The following is a 24,369-nucleotide window of genomic DNA, read 5'->3' as shown; positions in this document are numbered from 1 at the left end:
CAATGTTATCCTATATTCCTATGGTTACCTAATATTATACATATTTAACAGACCATACAAATATATACTAACATATACTAAATTTTATATCATATATTTGTATTCTTTTTATCTAAATAAAAGTTATACATTTCAATTTTTATATCATCACCTATATTATACTTTTAATATAAATATAAAATAATTATGAATTATAGTGATTTTAAAAAATAGTAAAACTAAATATAAAATACTATACAGAAATAAAACTTTAAAAAAAATATATTTTATTTATTTTATTGTAAAAATATTTGTTTAACTATGTTAAAAATAAAAGTATTTGAACAAGAATTTGAATAAAATGTGTTTTAAATTAAAGTAACAAGTTAGACACCATAAATAATTGAAAGAAGTATAATAACATATTTTATTGATTTAACATCATAATTAACCAAATAGTAGCTCACGTTCCAATTGTTTAGGATCTACTGATCCTTGAATAGGTGTACATTGAGGATTAAACACAGAGTATGCACTTAAAGCATTACGTTTTTTTTCTGAGTTTGAAGTATTAAAATAAATAGCAATAAGAGCAGAAATAGCAAAAAATACTGCTCCAAAACCAACTACAGCAATCATCCAGTACTGAACAGCTGCCCAAAATAAAAACATAATAATATAATAAATATGATATAGTTTTATATTTTTCGATGGTGATTTATTGGACTGCGCATTGTTTGCTGTAGAATCGCCAGAATCAGAATCATCAGAGTCTGTTAAATCTTTGTTGATTGTGCATTGTAATAAGACTTTATTACGCTGTACTGGAGGTATTACTTCAGGAACAATAGTGTCTTGAAACAAAATTTTTTTCCTGTCATTTTTTGGAGAAATGAGCGTAGCAGGTGGTTGACTCTACAAAAAAAAATATACATATTATCACATATAACTTTAAACAACATAAAAAATCCATCAAATTACATCAACATTTTAATACATATAATCAATAACACAATAAATATTTGTGTATAAGCTGGGACAAAATATATTAAGAGAGAATTCTTAAAAAGGAAATCAAACCTATATTTCTTGTCTCCATATTATAAGTATGTAACATAGCAAATTTTTTTTAAATTTTTATTTTTATTAAATGATTTTTGAATATTTTTTGATTTAAATCACTTATTACAAAAATGATAAAAGAAAATACTTTGAGAATTTGGTACTTTTGACAGGTTTTATATTTTATTAATTTATTATTTGAGATAAAAATTAAAAATTTGTTGATTTAAATTGTTTTGAGACAATATTTAGACAAATCAATAAATTATAACATCATAAATATTATTCTCAACAATTTTTGTATAATAGATGTTTTAAATCTATTATTATTTAAAAAACATAAAAAAAATTGTTCATAATTGTTTTGTTAAGTTTTTCCAGAATTTTAACAAACATTATACCTACATACAACTTCTTAAAGATGTTTTAAATAGCTTAAAAATAAAATATATTTTAATTGTTTTTAAAAATATTTAAATTTTATTCTTGGATAACATGGTTTGTCTTTTCAAAAATAAGGATCAAGCACACAATCTGATAAAATATTATTAATACATTAATAGTAAATAATATAATCAAAATATAATTCACTTTTAAAGCATTAAATTAGTTACTTAAAAGCTATCATTAAACAATATTTTATTATCACTAAAATATAATGCCTATTAAATGTTTACTTTTGGTGTTAAAAAATAATATTATTTAATAGTATAATAGTTCTAATCTGTATGTTTTATTTATAACCAAAACAATGCTATGTAGTATATGGTAATAATTAAAATGTCTATATTTGGTTAAGTGTATCAGTATGCCAGATTAATACCGTGCGGAAAAATATAAGAGTATTTTGATGTTGATAAATGATAATATTAGACTAGACACTTAATTATATAGAAGACAATTTGATGTTTATTGTAATAAAACGTTAATATAATATATTAGCAATAAAAGGAGCAATTGATCAAATGAGACCAATTCAGTATACAAATATGTTGCAGGGCTTAACGATTAATATAATAAATATTATAATATAAGTGTTCAAAAATAGTTATATCTATATGATTGGACTCCATGATAATACAGAATAAATGTAAGATGATACAAGAGTCTACGATATATATATATATGAATATTATAATAATAAAATATAAATACACACTATTACAACGTATTACAATGGTTACCTTAACTTGGTATTTTATTCTACTGGATATTTTGTGTTTTAATTAATATTCATTTAGTTAATAATAAAAAAAAAATTAATGCAAAATTATCTTATCAGAATTGTTATTTTTCTTTCAAACAATATAAAATAAGTAAATTAATTTTGATATAATGTTTTATATTAAGTCTAGTCATTGAAATTTAAAATATTTTGTGTATACAATTAACTTACCGGAACATGTTCATTTGTATCATTGGAGAATTTTTGTTCTTTACATTGTAAAGTTGCACCTGGAGAAAGTGGTTTGAGCACCATTCGTCTTCTACTACTCATAACTATTGTTTCAGTTTCCATCATATCAACATACTATTTAGATATGATTGTTTTTGTGTGCTATTTGTACAATATTTGTATTATGAACCCTCCTCATCTACAATAACAAATTTAAAAACATTATTTTACCATATAAGTACGTTAATATGCTCAATTTAAAGTGATAAAACAACTATACTCTGTCCAGCCAAAGAACACACTGGTTTAGTTAAGTAGACTGATGCAGAGTACTTGTTGAGGTCTCTTTTTTCTCTTCAAATAACCTGATTACTGCACTACCCAGGGTACAGCCAATCCCAACTAATTACTACTTTTGTTGATGGGGTAATCTCGGTGGAAATAGTATGACTAAGTGACATGCTTAGTCAGAGTGAATTGATTTTCGTTGGACAGCAGTTTGTTCTTTTGCTTGACAGAGTATAGTCTGTACAGTAGAGACTTGCTAGACATCACAATTAAAGCTCGGGTATATTTTAATACAGTAAATAAAACTTCTTAGATAAATAAAGGATTAAATTAAAAACCATGTATTAAATGCAGTCTAAAATATAGCAAAACAACTTTTAAAAATACATATTTTGCTTTATCACTATCTATAATGGAATATGGCAGAGATTCTTAACCTGGGGTCCACGATACTCATGTTGGGGGTCCACAGCAGCTTTAAGAATATTAAAAATAAAATAATTTATATTACAGTTTTATGAACAATTAAGTTTAATAAAAATAATTATAAATGTTAAAATGTGTATAATTGTTATGTCTACTTCTATAATTTGTAATATAAAATAATTATTATAATTTTGGTTATGATAACATCAGATGTTTTGTAAAAAAAAGGTATTCGACAAAAAATTGGTAGAGGGTCCGCGATTTCTAAAAATCTTTCATCAGGGGTCCGAGTTCTACAAAAGGTTAAGAACCGCTAGAATATGGTATAGTAATATGGAGAGGAGCTGCACAAACTTCTATTAACTATATACAGATAGCTTAGAATCAACATTTAAAAATTCTTTTAAAAATTGTAAACAATTGTACTCATAAACAAAATTGGTAGGTAATTGTAAAAATAATATTTTATGAAAAATGTACATTATATATCACAAAATAACTTAGTACTGGCAGAAATCAATAAACAAAACACAATATTTGAAAATTTAATATTTCTCAAAATATATACCACAACATATTATAACATCCATATGATAATTGATTTAAAATTAAACAAAAAGTCCCCTACACAAATAAAAAATTGTCAGTTTTTTAAATTTTTAAGTTGTTAGTAAAATTATGGTTATTGATTAGGTAACTAGTTGTAAACTTGTAAATTAATTATATTAAAACTATTAACTATATTATACATATTTGTAATTATTATCATTATATTAAACTTATCTATCAAAACAAGGATTTTATCATTAGTGATCAATAATGCAATGAAAATATTAAAATACTTACTATTCTTTTATATTTTAATACTGCTAACTAAATAAATGTTATTATTATCATCAAGACTTAAGACAACATTTTAACATTTCATTATGATTAATTTATCCATTCATATTTACTTAACACTAACTACTAAGATATATATTTTTTAAAGAAATGCAGTTCACCCAAAATAAACCATACATCTGTTTGTTGAGCTGTCACTTTAAGATTAAAAAGCTATTTAGTACAAAGTAGAGTAATTGACCTAATATCAGGTATGATATGTAAAAATTTCAAATTTCTTTTATCTAACATGATTATAAGAATTCGACAAAATACTAATAAATGATTGTCTAATTCCACATAATAAACAAATCCATAACATTCAAATGTTGTTTTCCGATTTAGTGCAGGTAATGATTGACATAGTACACTATTGGATCAAAAGTGAGCACCAGTAAAATTGACATATTTTTAGCTACCGTTGACAAAAAGTTCCAAGTAGAAATGATCAAAATGATTAAGCTTTGAATGTTACGAGTCCCCTATTTCGACTATAATATTTAATATTCACGTGCAATTCAACCTTGAGGTCGATGGTAGTATTTATTTACTTAGACTAAGCTTACCAGTGTGTGCAGTACAACGCTCAACAAACCGCCAACGGGTACAAAACACAACAAAAATACAATAAGTGGCGAGTTATTTCACGAAACGGACGCCGATCTTGACTCTTGAGCGTCGAGAACGCTAATGTTCGGGAACGGTCCGGAAGGCGGAAACAATCTTTGTTAATTACGGCCGTCGATAGCAATAAAAAAATGTACGAGCAACGATAACAACTATTATTCTGTTATTATAGAGCACTAAATATTAACTAGTGTAGTGACCACTAAACAACACGATAAATTATTTAATTAATTATTTAACTCAGAAGAACAGGTGTTATAAATTGATCGACAGTGTTACGGCGGTTATAGATCATTAGCACAATATAACAAGTTACAAGTAACCGAGTTCAGTTTGGAATACCAGTATATTTTTTTTATCAATAACTCTGATTATCGTGATAACCAGTTTTTGTACCGGATTGTAATATTGATACGTCGCTACGATAGGTAAATTTCTCTGAAAATTGTCGTGTTTTTATTACCTATATTATACCTAATTGAATATATATTATAATATTTTTATTTTTTCATATTTAGTGCAATATATTGTACTCAATGCTATTATTTATATGACGAAGTACCAACTTCCAATAGTATTACATTTTCCAAACACAATATTGTTTTCGTATTGTTTTATTATTTTTGTCTTTTAGATACTTTTATGATTCTACTGTTGTATCGTACATTCGTACCTATGCTTTTATATCTGTTTGTTAACATGTTTTTCTGTCTAAAGCCGCCCGACACATAGGGGAGGACTGTGTAACTATTATTTCCTTCCGTTCATCAATGGTAATAAGTAGTTAATTATTATTTTAATGTTACATGATTTATATGTAAATGTCACTGTATTATGTTCCCATCATTGTTTTTACTATTGGTAGTTGATATCTATTCCTAATATTTTTTTAAATTTACAAGCCGTACAATTTTCCAACCATGATTATTTGATACCTATATGTATTTATTGACATTGTTAAAAATTAATAGAAGATTAGATAGGTACTCAAATAAAATGTAAAAACTATTAATCATAATTGTCTGCATTAGATCCCATGACCTATAAGTCACTTGAAATCCAATGTTATGAGGTAGGTACTGAACTCTTAATTAAATGGCTTTTGTCTAATGTGTTTAGAATTTTTATAAAAATGTATACTTACAATTATCTGAAATCGTTCTCAGTATTATAAATTCTAAGTATATGGTTGCATGTTTGCTTAGCAGATAAATAACTCTTAGTAGATATTTATAATTAATAATAATAAATTTTATAACATGGCCAAATACTTAGTATTTAAAAATGCTAATAAAATAAAATAATATATTAAATTTACTTTAATATTTAGCCATATTTTATACCGCATAGATAATAATAATTAGATTTAAGCAAGGTAAATATATTAGTAGGGCTTGGATTGTATGTATTAGTACATTTTTATTAGTTGGTTATAGCTTAATTACTGCATAGCGGATATTAATCACTTAACAATTACTAAATATACTATTTGTTTTTTAAAGAAATTATGAGATTATTGAGAGTAAAAATAAAAATTCTTTTATATTATATTTGGTATTTAAAGGACGTATTTCAGTAATTTATAACTAATAAGTAAAAATGTGTACAATTATCAAACTAAAAGCAAAGGTTTTTTATAAAAATTACCAATTATCAATTATATAGGAGATAAAAAAAATCCTATTTTTTCTATTATTATTTTAATATGTAGTTAAATTATCATAACAATTATTCTATTTTAGAATTTACAATAATAAATGAAAAATAAGCATTATATTACAATATATATATATATATATATATATATATATATATATATATATATATATTAATTTAAAACCAAATTTGTACTTTTAATTTAAATATGGGTTTTGGAACATATTTTAATATTTATTACATTAAATATGAGTACAAACTATATTATTATACATTAGTATATATTTATTTCATGATTTTTAATGTATATAAATTTGAGCTGAGAGAGGTGTCTCAAACATCATATGCATAGGAGAGATTAATATATTATCAGATATTAAATAATAGCTTTTAGGTTGGTAAATTTATAACTAAGATAACCTTCCCAATTGTTTAACAATGTTGTATTTTTTTTTTAAGAATTATCATAACCAATTCTTTATCTAGACCAAAGAAGTTCCTTTTAAAATTATTCATACTGTCCAAAATCCAGATATTAATATACTATATAAATGATGTATTAATTTTTCTATTATCCATTATTCATTTGAAGTTTATTCAACATGGATACTAGCAAAAGAAAATAATGTTCATGGTTAATTTAAAATACTATGTGATTAATTAATGTAACTAATGAGTAATAATTAATACAAATATTTGGTTAGACAAACCTAACTAAAAAATAAATATTGTAAGTCACAAAAGGTTAACTTGTACAGGAAAGGAGTTGGTAAAAAAAAGTTCATTTTAAAATAATTTTTTTCAAAAAAGTTAATTTAATATTACAATGTAAACAATTTTCAAACAGGCAAAGTAAAATTTTAATAAATTATTAGTGTAGAAATAAAAAATATTAAACCACATATTTATATAAAATATGTTATGAACTTTAACTTTACTTTGTCTTCACAAATATGATTTAAAAAAATATATTTGATAACAAAACAAACATAAATCTCATTAAAACAAATCTATACCCATTTTAAGCTAAGAAACATACTCAGTAAAGAACTTGTATGAAGCTTTATATATTCATTAAAATTCTTTTGGCGCATAAATGATTGAATGATGAATTCAAAATGGATTGGCAACCCAGTATGCTTCCTAGCTTAAGCAGTGCAGATACTCTAAACAAATAGTTTAACAGTTATTTTCACCAAAAAAATCTGATTTCATAAAAAAACCTATAATAATATAAATATAATTAAATTAGGTAATGTAAGGTTTAAAACTTATTAATTAAATATCACGCCAGGAGTAATTAATTTATATATTCTCACATAAATAATAATAAAACATTTTTTTATTAAGTTTAGAATCTTTACATTGAAAGAGACATTTTGTAAATCTTATTTTTCAATAATATAAGTATATTATGCAAATATAGATTACCTACATACTTTAAAATAATACTATTAATAATACATATCATTTCATTTTTAAAATAGAGGATCGATATTATGAAAGGATATATTTTTTCATCCCTTTATTTTTTGAACTTTTTTTATCAGACTTTTTCGTTTCAATTTATTATTCCTTTACTACGTATTTATTATTATAATATAATATAGATTTTTTATGAGGATTTCTCAAGTTAAATACACCAATCAAAAATATTTAGTCTCTGGCAGATCGAGTTATAAAATAAGCTTACTGAACTTGCAATACATTTTATATAAAAATTGTTAACATTTAACATCTATATTAATTGAAGTTTCATTATGATACAATCTTTAAAATATTCTAGTGTTTGTTATTCTTATGAATATTCTTAAACAAGCTAGACTTTAACTTAAGATAGCAAAATATCTAATTCCAATAAATATAAAAATATTCGGTATAATTGCTTATTGACACAAAAGTCTGTATTTTTCATAAATAATTGGAAAGAAGAAAATAATAATAAAAAAATTGGTTCTTGCTTCACAAGGATCAAATTATACAACATATTATAATATATATGTATAAAAGTAAAAATTGAACTGTATAGATACCAAATTTATTAGGGGGTGCATAATTGATTAGTTGAACAAGGTATGCTCCTAATAAACACATGAATGATATTTTTTTATAAATTAGATCAATGAGACTTTTTTTTCTATTGATATTTTGAAACATGTGCATAGTGCATACATGCCAAACAACTATATTCTAATTGACATCTAATTGACAAATTTGGTCTAATATTTTATATTATGCATTCTCTATTATTTGGTGATTGTGTAATAAAAATATAGATAATATTATTGATTAATTAATATCAAATGTATAAAATATACGATATCGTACATATAAGTTGTGTAAAATTTAATATTTTTTTTCTGGAATTTTAAAGTTTTTATCACTTCCAAATTAGTCTCAGGACACCTTGTTAATATGCAAGTGAATAAAAATAATAATAATATATCATCCATAAAGGAGAATAAGAAATTGTATTTCTTCTAAACCAGAGTTGTTGAAGTATAAATCAATATCTATAATGATTTGGTTTAAATGGGCCATTTTTTGGTAAACCCATATACTTGGCTTGTTCATCACTAAGTTCTGTAAGATGAGCGTCAAATGTAGCCAGATGAAGACTTGCTACATACTCATCTAAAACCAAATGATAATATTAAAATTTATGAATAAAATAATAATTAAATGATAATTTACCCATTTTTTTTGGCAATAAATAAACATCACTCTTGTAACGACCAATTGGAGCGTTGAATAATTCCATTAAGGCTAGTATCTTAAAAAAAAAATATGAGTATTAAAATACACTATTTGCAATGAAAACAATTTGAATTTAACATTTACCTGAGTTGTACCAGTAATGGAAGTGACAAATGATGGAATGCTAGAACACGTATAATTTACATGATGACCACCAGCAAGTAAAATCATGGTTTTTCCATCAGGCCAACGGATGTGATCTACTTGTGAACGAACTTTTTCCCATTTTAGCTCTGGTGTGCGTAAAGCAGCCTTTGTTGGAAATAAAAATAAATTAATATAATTATTATTTAAATTCTGAAACTAATTTTTGTAAGTATTTAATAATAATATAGGTTATGTATATTATATATTAATATATGAAATGTATGTCTAAGGGTATATAATATAATATTTACTATCTAGCAATGGTATTTAAATTTATTATAACTTTTAGGTTTCATAAAAAAATGTTTAATGATTTAAGATTAAATGTTTTATAAATAAATAAGTTAGTGTTTTTCTTTAATTTTTTTCCATAAATTAATTGAGTGTAACCATGTTGGTATAATGAATATACTTAAAATTTGCTTTCACATTTTTTAACAAACTATATAATTATACATCAACGTATCAAAAAGACTATGTACAAATATTCATATATATATTTATATATTATCCAATATTATAAAACGTTCAATGTAATTTATTCTGACACCTGTGAACATCAGATGAAAGGACACCGATCATGGACAGCCGATGTAAACAAAAATATGGCCCAAATCTAATGCATTCATCAGAATGTGCTCAAGACAGTAGTAACAAAGTACAAAATAGAAATGACACTCGATTAGCTGATTGGTTTTTGTTAACAGAGATCAGAAATTTAGTTCTCTGAGAAACAAGTCTCTGCAAGGTAATAAATTTGTTAATCCAAGTTTCTGAAATGTTAACTAAATACCACATTCAAGTTTGCAATAATTCAATTCAGCCATATCACAATTTTGTAGGCCTGGTAGTAATCATTTTTATAATACTACGCACAGATTAGAAAATGTATGGTTATGTTTTATTATTATAACATAAATGGTATATTTTATGAATAATTAGTAATTATTTATAATTACATAGTTCCAAGATCAAATTTTCTTCTATCAAATATTTGAATAATTAAGTGTATTTCAAACAATTATTGACATCTAGCATAAGAAATATTATTTTAAATGCTTTTTAATTTTAAATAATAAATATTTTATAATAATATAAAATATTATATATCAATGCATTTATATTTTAACAAATCACTAGTCAAATGTATAAGCAATAATTAATGATAATTTCAGATATGTATAAAACTTCATTAGTTACCTCAATTTAAATTTTAAGACAAACAGCTGTAAAAATAACCACAGATTTTTGTTAGTCTTCAAACTTGGATATGTCTTCATATCACCTTATCAGAAATAGCCGGGTAACCAGTTTATCTTTAGTCGTGTTAATAACCAATGCATACATGTGTGTCATGATAATACGAAAGTATTAATATTATTAAATAATAAATATAACAAATTAGAAAGTAGTCAAAATAAAAATATTTTTCTTATTCCCTAAGTAATATATTATTGGAAATACATTAATTCGATAGTTGAAAATTTGGTCTTAAAATGTTTTTCTATAATAATTATTTATAAGCTTCAATATTTAAATTAAAATAATGAAAAACCAATAAATTTCCTATGCTGTAAACATAAAAACGACATCACTACTGCCCGAAGTGTAATTTGGCGGATACACTAGCTCTGGACAGCTTTTATAGTTACATCTGCACACCGCACAGTTCAACGACGTCCTTTCTTCGTGTAATATGTTAATGATTACGTCATAACAATAACAATAATCGTGATATGTGATTTGTCATTTGTTATTTCATAAAATAATTATATAATCCTAAATTTAATAATTTAAGCTTACAATGCTAACAAAGTTAATCGAGTTCAATCTGTGTTTAAATAAAATAGTCTAAGAATTTTTCAATTTTTCTTTTTCCTTCGTTGTAGTCTATGCATAGCTGTTTTAATGATTTTTTACTGTTAATTTTCTTTTATAATTTTATTGGTTATATAGTACTGCCTTTTTTTGTTATCATCTACAGAAACTTCTAGTTTTTTTCTTTATCTAAGTCCAAATGTGTAGACTGTAGATGGTTATTTAAGAACTGCAATATAGGAGAATCTATAATTCCATCCTCCAGTTGTGTCATAGAACATAATAGAAACGACAGCTATCGAAATCTCATTATTCAATATTCACTGATAAATATTTCATTTTGGTCTTGAAATTTTGCTGTATGCTCGGCATGATGTTGTAGCCGTAACGTCATTTTGAACTCTGATGTTCCATGATGACGCCTTCTTCGCTGTCAACATCATGCTGAATCTCTGGCAAAATGAAAACAAATCGATCAGCTGTTCGATCGTCGCTTCTATTATGTTCTATATATGTTGTATTGTTGGTCCTATAAGTTTTTTTCCTTCGTGAATTTTCTGTCAGTCTTTTTTCCATGGGGTTTTTTTCAGTTTCGTCATGGCTATCATAGCTAAATACTCTTAGATTTGTGCCGATAAAAATCCTAGCCAACTTACTTTATATTATCATGTTATTAATTAGGACTTGTTCATTATTCCACAAATGTGCTCATAAAACGGATTTTAGTAATATTGCTGTCATCTTAGCATTTACTCTTTAGCCATGGTCAGTATGACGCATCGAATACGTAACATTTTCATTAAATTACAGTAAATAGGTATGTTCCTTTTCAAATTTCAAGAAATTCAATTAGAGCAATTAGATAAACATATTCTCTAATCTCTTACGTTAAATATTAAGAGTTCCGAAAACTTTTAGCTTCAAATATAAGTAATATAATAATTTATAACAATAAAAATATATTTATGTACTTGAATACTAGTTAAATATTTTTTATGTCGATTATTAAAAAAAGGTGATGGTTATTTTTTTTAAATTAATTACTAAAACATACTATGATTCACAACCTGATTATAAATTGATATGGATTCAAGTTTGATTATCAATATAAAATACTAAAATTATTTTTATCTATTATAAATAAATGTATAATTTTAATACAATATAATTTTGATGAGCAAGCTTTTTATATTTTATTGTCTAATGTACTTACTGATTGATTTATCAAACATAACAAAAATTGCACCATTTATATTCATGTTTGTAAAATTGTTGGTAAGTTTTTTTTTTAAGTTAAGTATACCTAATTTAAATCTGTAAGTCATAGTAGTTACTAAGGTAATATAGTTGATACTAAAAACACTAGAGATTTTTTAAATAAAATTATTTAAGTTATAAACATATATTTAAGGGATACTATTTATAATATTTAAAATGTTTGTCAAACCATCTAAATGTTACAATATTTTATTAATACACTTATAATGATATATTTATTTGTTGATGTATATGTCAGTTTTAAGAAATAAAAAAAAAATCATAATTTAACATTTTTATTGCTATGAATAAGGAAAAATATACATATATAACATATTAGAAAACAAAATTTTTTTTAAGTAATATTACTTACCACATCAATTTCATTATGGCAATAACTCATGCAACACACAATACAACCGGACTTCATTTTATCCATGTGCTCTCGAACAACTACATTTTTATTACCAGTAGCTGTAATTACAATATCCACTTGCCGAATAACTTCATTAAGCTTAACAACTTTAAATCCATCCATACTGAAACAATAAAATAGAAAAAATCATTAAAATCAGTCTCAGTTTTTTTATTAGTCCGTGTAAAATATAATTTTATAGTTTAAAATATATACAGGATTCATTTGTCCCAATAAATATTATCTATAGATAATATACCAAATATATTTAGTTGTTAGCCTCTTTAAAAGTGTACTTTAATAGTAAATAGCACCATTTTAAATCTTTATAAATTATAATAACATTGAATGAGTTTTATTCTATTGTAATTTTGTTTTGATACCTTTTAAATTATTATTACGTATTTATGTAATAATAGTTAATATTAAAAATAAAAAAACCGTCAATACATACCATGCTTGCAAAGCACATATTGGATCAATTTCTGTGACATAAACTATACAACCAAGTCCCTTTAAAGATTGACAGCATCCTTTACCCACTTCTCCATAACCACATAATACAATTTGTTTTGCACCAAACATCAAATCGGTACATTTTTTTAAGCTATTTTAATATAAAATATAAACTTATAATAAAATTGTAAGATACATTAATAAATTAATAACAATTATATTCATACCTTACAATTACAGATTCCCTACAACTATAACGGTTATCAAATTTAGTTTTTGTCACACAATTATTGATATTAATAGCTGGCATTAAAAGTTTTTCTGCTTTCAACAATTTGTATAAACGATGAATGCCAGTTGTACTCTCTTCAACTATCCCTAATAAACATTAAATAAAAATAAAAATTTGTTATTAAATGTCTCTATACTAATTTATTTTTCATTACTATTTTTATAAAAGTTAGTTTGTAAAAGTTTGAATCTAAAATTTTATTTATTTAAATAAAACGATACATCCTAAGTGACCTAAGTTAGAAAAGAGTTTTACTACATAATTTTAACGATCTGAAGAATAGATTTAAAGTATTGTTATAAAAAATGTTTTAAGTTAACCATCAAAATAATTTTTTTTTTCATTGATGATAACAATATTATGTATACATTTCCTAGTTCATAACTTTTGATAAAACATATTATTTTGAATTTTGATAAATATTAACTTGAGATTATTTTGTTTTGTAAATCAATTTTACTGCCAGCTGATAATATTAAAAAAAAATATAAATTATTATATTATTTTTTTCAGCGCACACATATTTAAAAACATTTTATCAACATTATTGTAAGTGTAGCACTTCTTAATATTCCTTTCCAAATACAATAATATATTGTTGCTATCAAATTAAGATAAAATTTGCTCAGCCTAAGTTTAATAAATCAAAACTAGTGTACTCCCAGTTATCATGAAATTTTTTTTACAATAAATCAGATTAAATTTATCGATTAATTTGGTATTTGTATGCATATAAAATAAATGTTTCCGATATTTATTATTACCAATAACAACATGTACTCTTTTCTAGATTTCCCACTACACTATATTTTAGACTAAAACTATGTAAGGTAAATCAATTTTTTTTTAAATTTAATTAAGGACACTTAATCAATGACTTTTTGACCATATCCTTTAATATTTTAATTTTAATTCAAGGTATAAAAATTAATATGGCAATATTATTTTGTTTAAATTTATTAAAATAACAAAAAAATCCTACTCAAATTTAATTCTAAAATCTACTGCAAACAAGGAATAAGGTTTTTATACTGGTTGTTGTGAGATAGAGAGACAGGTTGGTGAAATATCTTGCATACCAATAACTAAAAGTGATAATAAATAATATTCTGATAACTAAAACAAACTAAATTAAATATTAGTTTTAATTAAAAATTCAAAACACACAACTTCTAATTTTTTTTTTAAATAAATAATTATTAACTATGATCTGCGTGTAGATATTTACCAATTAAATTTTTAAAAATACTAGGATATTTTGCTTGACAAAAATTAGTTGCGTCTCCACCATCATCTAAAATCATGTTAGGTTTCCAATTCTTGCCTTCAAAACATTTTTCAATACACCACCAAAAATCATCAACAGATTCACCTCGCCATGCAAATATTGGAAATCCTAAAATTTAGTAACTGCATTAATAAAAAAAAAAAATCATAGTTCTTCGTGGTACTTTTGTAGATATTTAGTCCACTATACATAAAATAAAAAAAATAACGTTGGCTATGTTTTAAAAGTTGTTATTAGTATTATTTGTTTGATTGTTGTTATTTCCTATTTCAGTTGTCAAAAATGCATGGTGATGTCATATAATGTACAATTTTTTGTAGTTTTATAATTATATTTGTGATATATTTAGTAGGCAATGTCATAGGAGGTCATAAGTATATTTATCATATATATACTTCATTATTGTTATTACCAAACAAAAATGTTTAACTTTGTTAATGTCATCACCCTATATTTAGTTACTAAAGTATATTATACTGTTAGTGTAAAAATAAGTTTCAAAGAAAAAATGTATTTTATAATAGATCTTTATGAAATTTGGTTTAACATTAAACAATTCAATTTTTTTATTAATAAAAAAAACATGCAGATAAAAATTATCATTTTAAAACTGTTATAATTTAATTGAAAAAAAAAATGAAAACTTTCAGGGAAACAGCAATTTTGGATCACAAGGTACTACTGTAAAAACAATAAATTATACTTGCTATGCATTTGCTCGATTATGCAATTTAAAATGTCTTGCGAGTCTATTAAGAAACCATAAAGATGATATAAAAATGTTAAAAGAATATTACCAAATTATTATTTGACTTGTGTAAAATAAGTATAATTGCACTCTCAAATTAAAATTTGACATTGATATGTCAGTATGTTCACGTTAATTTCAGACTGTCTAGCAATTGAAAAGTTATTGTTATTTTTAACATTGGCTAAGTATTATCTTTTAGTATAAAATAAATATATATTTATTAGTAGCAAATATTGATAAAAGGATAATAACTCTACCACCAAAAAATATTGGAAAAATATTAACCACACATTTACGATACAAGGATTATGAAATATTATTCTGCATTAGCCTAGTACATAGGATATCAAGTACACAAAAAGCTATTTTTGATAAAAAATAAAATAATAATAATAATAATATAAATGTGTAAGAAATAAAACAGTTCAATAACATAACAGAATTAAGGGGATTGGAAGCGGTGACTTTTTGTCTTTGTCTAACACGTGGAACGTAGCTATATGCCTGACAAAAATTAAGGTACTTCTAGTTGTTTGATTTGAAATATGTAAAGATGTTTTAATTGGTATACAAGTTTACTTTGCATCAGTTTTCCGATTGTTTTATTATTTAAAATAAATATTTTGATGAGAATAAATATTTTAAATTTTATAAATTTGTCAATTTTTATTATTAAATATATTAAAAATATGCTTCGACCGATACAAAGTAAACTTGTATACCAATTCAATCATCTTTAGATATTTTAAATCAAACAACTAGAAGTACCTTAATTTTTGTCAGGTGCGTATAGCTATTTTTCCTATGTTCCACGTGTGTAAGACAAAGACAGTAAATCACCGCTTCCAATCCCCTTAAAAATATTTGAAAAATACATAAAAATAATGGAACACATTTTGTAATAAGAAAATAACAATAAAGTTAATTAATTATTTAAAATAACTACGAGAAAAAAATGTTTAAAGCTTTGAATAATAGTATTATGAATAAAGCAATTTAATAATAAATGAATAAATCAATATGAATGAAATTAACAAAATATAATTAATAATAAATTAACAATTTATCTTTTTAATTTCTAACAAATAAACATGTTACAAAATAATGGTTGTAAACTTTTGTACCAAGTACTGAAACTTATAAAAATATATGTTTATATACTCAATTATAAATGAGAAGGAACCACTAATATTCATTATCAGAGGCGTAGTAACATAACTTTTTTTTTTTAATAAAGAAGAATTAATAGTTATCAAAAAGATATGCTTATGTAAACTACATTAATTATCAGTTATAACACTCTTTAAATTAAAAATATCTATTTAAAAACAATGATAGTTGAGTTATTTTTAATAATTATTAAGGTTGTGCTTACTAGTGGCCTAATCACTTAAACCTTAAAAGCATACTGTACACACAAATTTCTCTTCTTTATCAACCTAATACTTCAAATGAGTAAAGGTATTAGCTGGTATACTTAGTAACTGTCACGATTCCTTCTCATTTGTTATAGAGTATAGATACATAGTACATACATATTAAATTGATTCAAAAATAAACTATCCAATATATAATTTGTAATTAATACTTCATTAAACAAAAGACGCTTCTATTTTGCATACATCGAATGACAGTCCAAGTGAATACAAAGCCAAATTTTCTTAATATATAACCCATGGCAAAACTGATACCAAAAGGTTGTTTAGTATATAAGTTCTAAAGAGTGAAATAATTGTAGAACATGGACTGTGGGAGATTCGTGAACGCAGAACGATTTAAAAGGTAGTTTTAGAAATGAAGTTATTCCTTTGTGTTGAGAAATTTATACTTGTGATTGGAAAAGTTGTATAAATGGTTTGATTTGTAGAAGTACCAAATCTTTAACTAATAAAGATTTTGTAAAATATGCAACACCACTTCATCCAAAACTTCATACATTCACCAAACAGATATAAGATTGTACAGAGTTCACACTTCAGCATAGTATCTCATGTACCTCATTTTTCTCATATCAGTAATATAACTTGTGATGCCCATTATTACCTGCTTCCGCTAAAGCAGCACCAACTTCATTCTAAAAATAAATAAATGTTTAAAATATTCTTAAAATGTGATCACTTATAGTTATACAGTTATGTAATGAATAAATACTTAGTTGAAATAAAGTTTTTATTAGTACCTGTGTTGAATAAATATTACAAGCACACCATCTCAATTCAGCGCCTAGAGAACCTAATGTTTCAATTAATACCTATAAAATAATAAAAATAATATTCAATAATTGATAATTGTACAAAAAAATATTTTATTTAACTAACAGCAGTTGGTGCAGTGATAGGTGTACATCCAATAATTTTGGCTCCTCGTAATGGCTTATTTTCCATCACCTGTTTCCTTAGAGACATTAAACCAGGCATTTCTATATGAACATTTTAAGTATTAATATATTACTAACATAGAGTATACTTATGCTATTCATTTTAATTGTCAATTTACTAATCTGTTAAATTACATACAATTTTGTCTATACAATTCAACAATAAATAAATAAAAATTATTTTAAAATTAAATATGATAAGATTTGGATAAGATATTATTTTTTTTATTATTTTGCAAAATAAGCTTTATAATAAAAACAATTTGTACGATATTTTATGACAGATTAAGCATTAAAAAATATATTATTACGAATTACATTGTCATTGGGGTTCAACACTAACATACCTATATTTCAATTAAGAATATACAATTTTAATATTTATGGTACCAATAAGATATGAAATATAAATCGAGACCCTAATTTCAAATTTTGTCAAATTGTCACCTTTTACAAAATTTATAAGTTAGTTTATATTTTTTATATTTCATAACAAATTTAAACATGTTTTCAGATTTTTATAGCATTACTAGTTTGGATTGAATGATATTACAGACACATGCCTAGAACATACTTGATTTAAAAAACCTACGAGTACATTGAAATCCTTAAAAGCATAAAAATAATGAATATAAAAATTAAATTTTGCTATATTGTAAAATTATAAATAATAAAGGTGTTCTGTCATTTTCAATTATATTTTTTTAGTAGTTAACATGAGTAAGAATATTCTCAGTTAATGTATAATATATAATATTTATATACAGAGTGCGGCATAAGTCGGTTCCCGCTGTTAATAATAATAATAATAATAATAAGCAGTTTTTCGATAACAAGACAGCGGGAACCGACTTATGCCGCACTCTGTATATTTAAAAATATTAATTTATTTTGATATACATGAGATGTTCTTATGTTATCCAAATTATAAAATATTAATAACTTTATTAAGGTAAGTTAGTGGTTCTCAAACATTTTTGGTTCGTGTATCCCCAAATATAAAAATATGTTATCGTGGCTCCCTTGAATAAATGAAACAAATTTTTTTTCACTGTATTTTACAGTAGCATTGTGGTAATCCAAACATAGACTAATCTGAAAATTTGAGTGTACATCTCCACCATTTTATTATTGTACTTATATAGACCAAAAAATAATAATAATCATAACAATTATTACAACCGGAGAAATTAGAGAAAACCAGTATCCAAAAAAAAATACTCAATATTTCAATAATAAAAGAGTATTTTTATAATTTAAAATAATAATAATAATTTTAATTAATTAAAAAAAAAAATGCTATCAATTATTATAATTATTGTACTCAAATAGTTTATATACAAATTAATAAAATAAATATGTAAGTTTAAATTTATTGCAAGACAATTTTGTATCAAAATTATAGGTAATCCGAATGACCCCTTTCCCCAATTCCCTTAGGATTACGTGACACTACTGTACTATGTTAGTGCCTATAGTGTATAAGTACAATATAAATTACTACCTAGCACCTCCCCTGTTAAGTGCCTTACAGTTTGGGAAACACTGAACTAAGTGAAATGATTATTAAAAGTTCAGTGTTGATTATGTCAAATTATTAATAGACAAAAATATAACTATACTTTTAGTGAAAACTAAATTCTAGGGAACAGATTTTGTTGTAATAAAAAAATCAATATATGTATCAATTTTTCTTAAAATATGGGATAAAAAATCCAAAAGATGTAAATATTGAAAAAATGTATTAGAATTGAAAATTACTAAAAATAAATATTTTATAATCATAAATATTAAATAAAAGTAATACAAATGATGTAGATATATAGAATTATGAATATTATTCCGGAACAAATCAATTAGAAACAATATTGTTATAGGTTTTCAAATAAAAAATTATGATGGTTTGGTGGGAGAATACTTTTGTATTGGTTAAAAGACCGTTTCACATCAACATAATGGGGGCATAATTTTTATTCACTATATCAGAAGGAATGTATTAGATTTTGGGAGATCCTTGTTGAATTTTTCCTATTAAAATATCTTTATCAAAAATTACATATCTTTTTGTTTTAGATGAAGCAGATGATGTTAAACGTCACCTAAAATCAATGAAAACATCAAAAATTACTAAAATATGTAAAAATATGAATTTATACCTAAATATATTAGATAAATTTGGGTTTATTTCAATTAGAATGATCTAAATCGTACAAATTTTTTATCAGATTTAAAATATCTCATTCCAATAAAAATATGTATTTACAATAAAATCTGTTCCCTATAAATTACTAAATAAATGTCAGGTAATAAAAATAACAAAATGTATGTTTTTAAAATAATTAGGAATATCACAATTCACAGTAAATAAAGAAAACTATTACAAAGATGATAGGTTTACATTCTATAGTAAAATTAGTTAACGCTTTCATATGTTGTGTGTAGTATATATTATATATAAATAATGAAGCGCACATTAATATTTTATCTGAATTTATGAACTTCGGATTTGATAATTTGATTTCAAGTATTATCCAAATAATTTAGATATCTGACTCAATTTTGTCATTCAGTGCCCCATTTTTATATTTAAATAAATTTAACTTGTACAAATGTTTTAAAATATGCTTTATTTCCAATGAATTTTGAGTACCATTGTTATCTTGTACTAGGTTATAAAATTAATTACCTATTTAAATAATTTTTATGACAGTGGCAAATAAATAAATTAAAAATAATTATTAGTTAAAAAAAAAATAAAAATAAATCTTTAGATCCGAATAAGAACTTTATTAAAATCAGAATTTGAATACCCGGATATTCAAACAATTAAAATATTTGGATTTCATGCCCCACTACTCATAAAATGGTTTTAAATACTGCAATCATTGTTAATATTATTAATACATTTGTTGAAACTAATTAATAATAATTAGCGGTTAACCTTTTTAAATGTTTAGAATATAATATAAAAATAATTATTATTTAGAGTAACATGATTTTACTTCTTAAATTAAATATAAAGATATTTTCTTTAACAAAAATTATATAGATTAAAAAATAATTGATTTAAGTAGTTGAAATAAATTTCAAGTTAGCATGCCATTTATTTTATTGTTTTTTATAATTAAAAAAATAAATATTATGATAAAATATATTATTTTATTTATATTCATATTCATATAAAAATATATGTTTAGATATGTTAATGAAATCATAGGAAGTATAGGTATCATTAGGTAATTTTTATTTTTGACTTTAAATGTAGTTCTTATTAAAAATTTAACTAACAATGAAAAATATTAATAATTTTTTTTTAAGATTTGATTTGGTATTCATCTAGTAAAAAAGAAAATTGGTAACTTTATCAACCCATAATCTGTATACTGTATAGTAATATACTACATAAGTAATAGTAATAACCTACCATACTATATTATTAAAATTTTTTGTATCATCACAACATTGAAGACACATTATTTATTATTGAACTGTAAAATGTTTGTCTTTTAAAATATCTCAAATTACATAGCTAAAATTATGACAATACATCTATTGCTCTTAATTGGTGTCATCAAAAAATGTTATTAGCATAGAAAAATGAAAAATATTAATGGTTTATAAAAATGTATTATTAAAAAATATAGGACAAAATATATTAAACTAAATTGTTAATTAGTAGTAGTCATATATTATATAATGAAGATTTTTATTTGTATGTATGAATAAATCCACAAATATAAAATGAATTAATGTTAAAAAAAATTGCAATTATTATTTCAACTAATATAAATATAAGTGTGTATTACCTTGTTCAGCAAATTCGATTTCACGTCTTCCAAAGTCTTTAAGTCTAATATCTTTAATGCAAAAATCACTAAATCCAGAACTATTTTGTTGTATTTTAGACCTAACTGGAATATCATCTTCAGATAGACTTGCTGTGAAAATATATTATGTGTTTAATTAAATAATTTGGTAAAGAAATATATTTTTATAACAATAAAATAATAACAAATAATTTAATAATTATGTTTCATTAAAATAGATAACTAAAAAAAAGTGAAATATCAATAATTGATTTTTTTTTTAAATAAAAATTGTAATTTTAATTGTAATAATAAGGAAAATTGTTTCATTAAAAATAGCTGATTTGATACCTATACAAAAATATTAGATATAGCACTGGAGAACATATGTATTAACAAACAGAATAGAAAATGTAGTAAATTAAAAGAAATGTCACCACATTACTTATTTTCTCTCTAACAGAGTATTACACAGAAAATTTGTTAAGCAGGTTTAATCTTGTGCTGTTAACACGGACTAAGATCTTAGTCCATGGTTGTTAACTTTAATATTTGAGTGAATTGACTTTTTAATTATTATCAAACTTTAAGTTAAAAACATTATCAGAATTTTTATATTAACAGTTTTGGGATATTTTAGTTTTTCTGAGACATTTTTTAATTGTAATATTATACATATTCATATTTTGAAAAATAAACTAAATATTGTAAAAAAGCCACTGTTTAAACATATATGTATAATGTTCCCAATTGAAGTTTGATAATAGGTCAATTAACTCTAACACTAAAGTTAGCATAATATTGGTTCTACTAAACACAAAATTATTAAAATGTTGACCTGTTGTGTTATTGCTATTGTAAGTAAAATATAAATAATTTTTAATTCAAGTATTTTAACACAATTTTTTTAAAGGCAATTTTAAATGAGTAGGTAATATAGTCATAAACATTATTTACAATACATAAATACAATAAATTTTAATTGAAGTACCTAGGTACCCATCAGATATTTTTTTTTATAATTCATCAATATGTATTTGCTTATCTAGAACATTTATGTTTATTACTACCTGATTAACTACTATTACATATTTTAAACATGGAGTAAAATTATACCTAAAATATATTTTATATTAATAATATTAATGGTGGTAAATACTTTTAGAAATTGTGAACTAATCAAAATTTAACAGTTTTATGACAGAATGTGTGTAAAACTGATGAAATCCATCTAATTTCTATCAATAGATGGTAAAAAAGTATTAAGCCATAGAAAATTCTTACCAGAACTACACGAATCTGTTGAACAGGTAGACACAGACCTAGGTCTGTAACTCTTGTAGGGCATTTTTGCAGCAGTGATTTTCTAAAAATAAAGTAAGATTTAAACACTACACTAAAAACCATAGAATGAGCCAAACATAATTTAATTCTTACTTCATTACTGGCGTCCGATGATGTGAATGAAACTTCTTTGCCGTTTAAAGACATATTCACGATTTTTACTAAATTACTTAACCTCAAGGGAAGATTTTACTATTAAAATCTTAATCACCAGTAGATAGCTGCCATTGATACTAGTGAAATTAAGATAGTGTATTTTTACAAAACGTTTGAAAAACCTTATAATTAAAATAATAGAAAAAAAGCCTTGACAGAGCGTTGCAAATTAACAAATAATTATTCAAATGTTGTGCTAATTGATCGGGCGGAAGATAATAATTGCTCTATTGTTCGTATTTTTTTTAGTTTTGGTTTGGCTAAACGAGGCAACACAATAAAAAGACAATATTATTATAATTAAACCATCGACGACGCGTGCTTCCCCCTCTGAATACTCGAACCGTCTGCTCAAATAAATTGAATAGTAGTTGAAATATTTTGCAAAGATGTTAGTGGGCACACGTTTTGTGTATAGTGTAAATTACTATAATAAAATTATATTACTCTACTCAACCACTGACGTCCCCCCCTTCCAACTGTAAAACGAAAATATTACTGATTATACATTTTTCACATTCGCATAAAACATACACACACAAAAAATATGTTACGACGGACACGATCCTAATTTGCTATCGACGGTCGAGTGATATTAATAATGACATAAAATAATTAAGTAGACACGCACAGACTACAGCTCTGCTAAAGTAAGACCCGACCAGAAATCACCAGATTTATATGATAGGTACATTCAACATTGATACAAGTCGATAAATATTATACATGTTGTGTAAAAAATGTTGACGAATACAGAGAACATTGATCTCTCCGAATCGGTGTTTGGTCACCACTGAGACGTGGCCGAGCGATATGAACGCGATGACGGCTAATATCACCCGAAGCTTTATACCGTCCCAGCACTTATGGTTATAGAACCATGAAAGCTATCGCCCATCCTGAATAGTGGTTTTACGATAAGAAAAACTTACTGAATAACACCTATCGATTAGTGAAATGAAAGTCGAAAAGGTTTAATGTTATCGAAATGCTATAAGCCTATAACCAAACAGTTCATAATTAAAAGTATCCGATTAGTGACAATTTATTACGTCCCATTAAGAAGGTAATAAACTAACAAATACATTAGTAATATTAGTAACTTATATAAGTTAAAAGTAACAACGGAATAGGTAAAACTATCGAAGTACCGAATATGTTGGGCCTCACCAATCGATATTAAAGTTAT

The 24,369-nt window shown here is 24.0% G+C and overlaps 2 protein-coding genes across 3 annotated transcripts; both read right to left on the bottom strand.

The window, feature by feature from the left end:
- Nucleotides 1-246: 246 nt before the first annotated feature.
- LOC132927190 (uncharacterized) lies at nucleotides 247-4,981 on the bottom strand. 2 transcript variants are annotated; one of them, XM_060991669.1, is made up of 3 exons: nucleotides 4,600-4,981; nucleotides 2,438-2,636; nucleotides 247-894 (listed from the first exon to the last, which is right to left on the bottom strand). In XM_060991669.1, the coding sequence occupies exons 2-3, from the start codon at nucleotides 2,561-2,563 to the stop codon at nucleotides 427-429; spliced, it is 594 nt and encodes a 197-aa protein (XP_060847652.1). In that variant the 5' UTR covers nucleotides 2,564-2,636; nucleotides 4,600-4,981; the 3' UTR covers nucleotides 247-426. The 2 variants fall into 2 exon arrangements, with proteins under 2 accessions (XP_060847652.1, XP_060847653.1); XM_060991670.1 differs by lacking the exon at nucleotides 4,600-4,981 and adding an exon at nucleotides 2,718-3,018.
- A 2,130-nt stretch (nucleotides 4,982-7,111) lies between these two features.
- On the bottom strand, nucleotides 7,112-24,322 carry LOC132923877 (adenosylhomocysteinase-like 1). The gene is made up of 13 exons (XM_060987862.1): nucleotides 23,118-24,322; nucleotides 22,965-23,046; nucleotides 21,681-21,812; nucleotides 17,816-17,916; nucleotides 17,677-17,748; nucleotides 17,541-17,571; nucleotides 14,687-14,854; nucleotides 13,394-13,544; nucleotides 13,165-13,317; nucleotides 12,669-12,834; nucleotides 9,158-9,325; nucleotides 9,011-9,089; nucleotides 7,112-8,950 (listed from the first exon to the last, which is right to left on the bottom strand). The coding sequence occupies exons 1-13, from the start codon at nucleotides 23,169-23,171 to the stop codon at nucleotides 8,823-8,825; spliced, it is 1,485 nt and encodes a 494-aa protein (XP_060843845.1). The 5' UTR covers nucleotides 23,172-24,322; the 3' UTR covers nucleotides 7,112-8,822.
- Between the last annotated feature and the right edge of the window lie 47 nt (nucleotides 24,323-24,369).

Source organism: Rhopalosiphum padi, chromosome 3 (genome assembly GCF_020882245.1).
Source record: "Rhopalosiphum padi isolate XX-2018 chromosome 3, ASM2088224v1, whole genome shotgun sequence".
In the NCBI taxonomy this organism is placed as follows: Eukaryota; Metazoa; Arthropoda; class Insecta; order Hemiptera; family Aphididae; genus Rhopalosiphum; species Rhopalosiphum padi.
The sequence above is the reverse complement of the archived record's forward strand: the minus strand, read 5'-3'. Positions and strand labels throughout refer to the sequence as shown.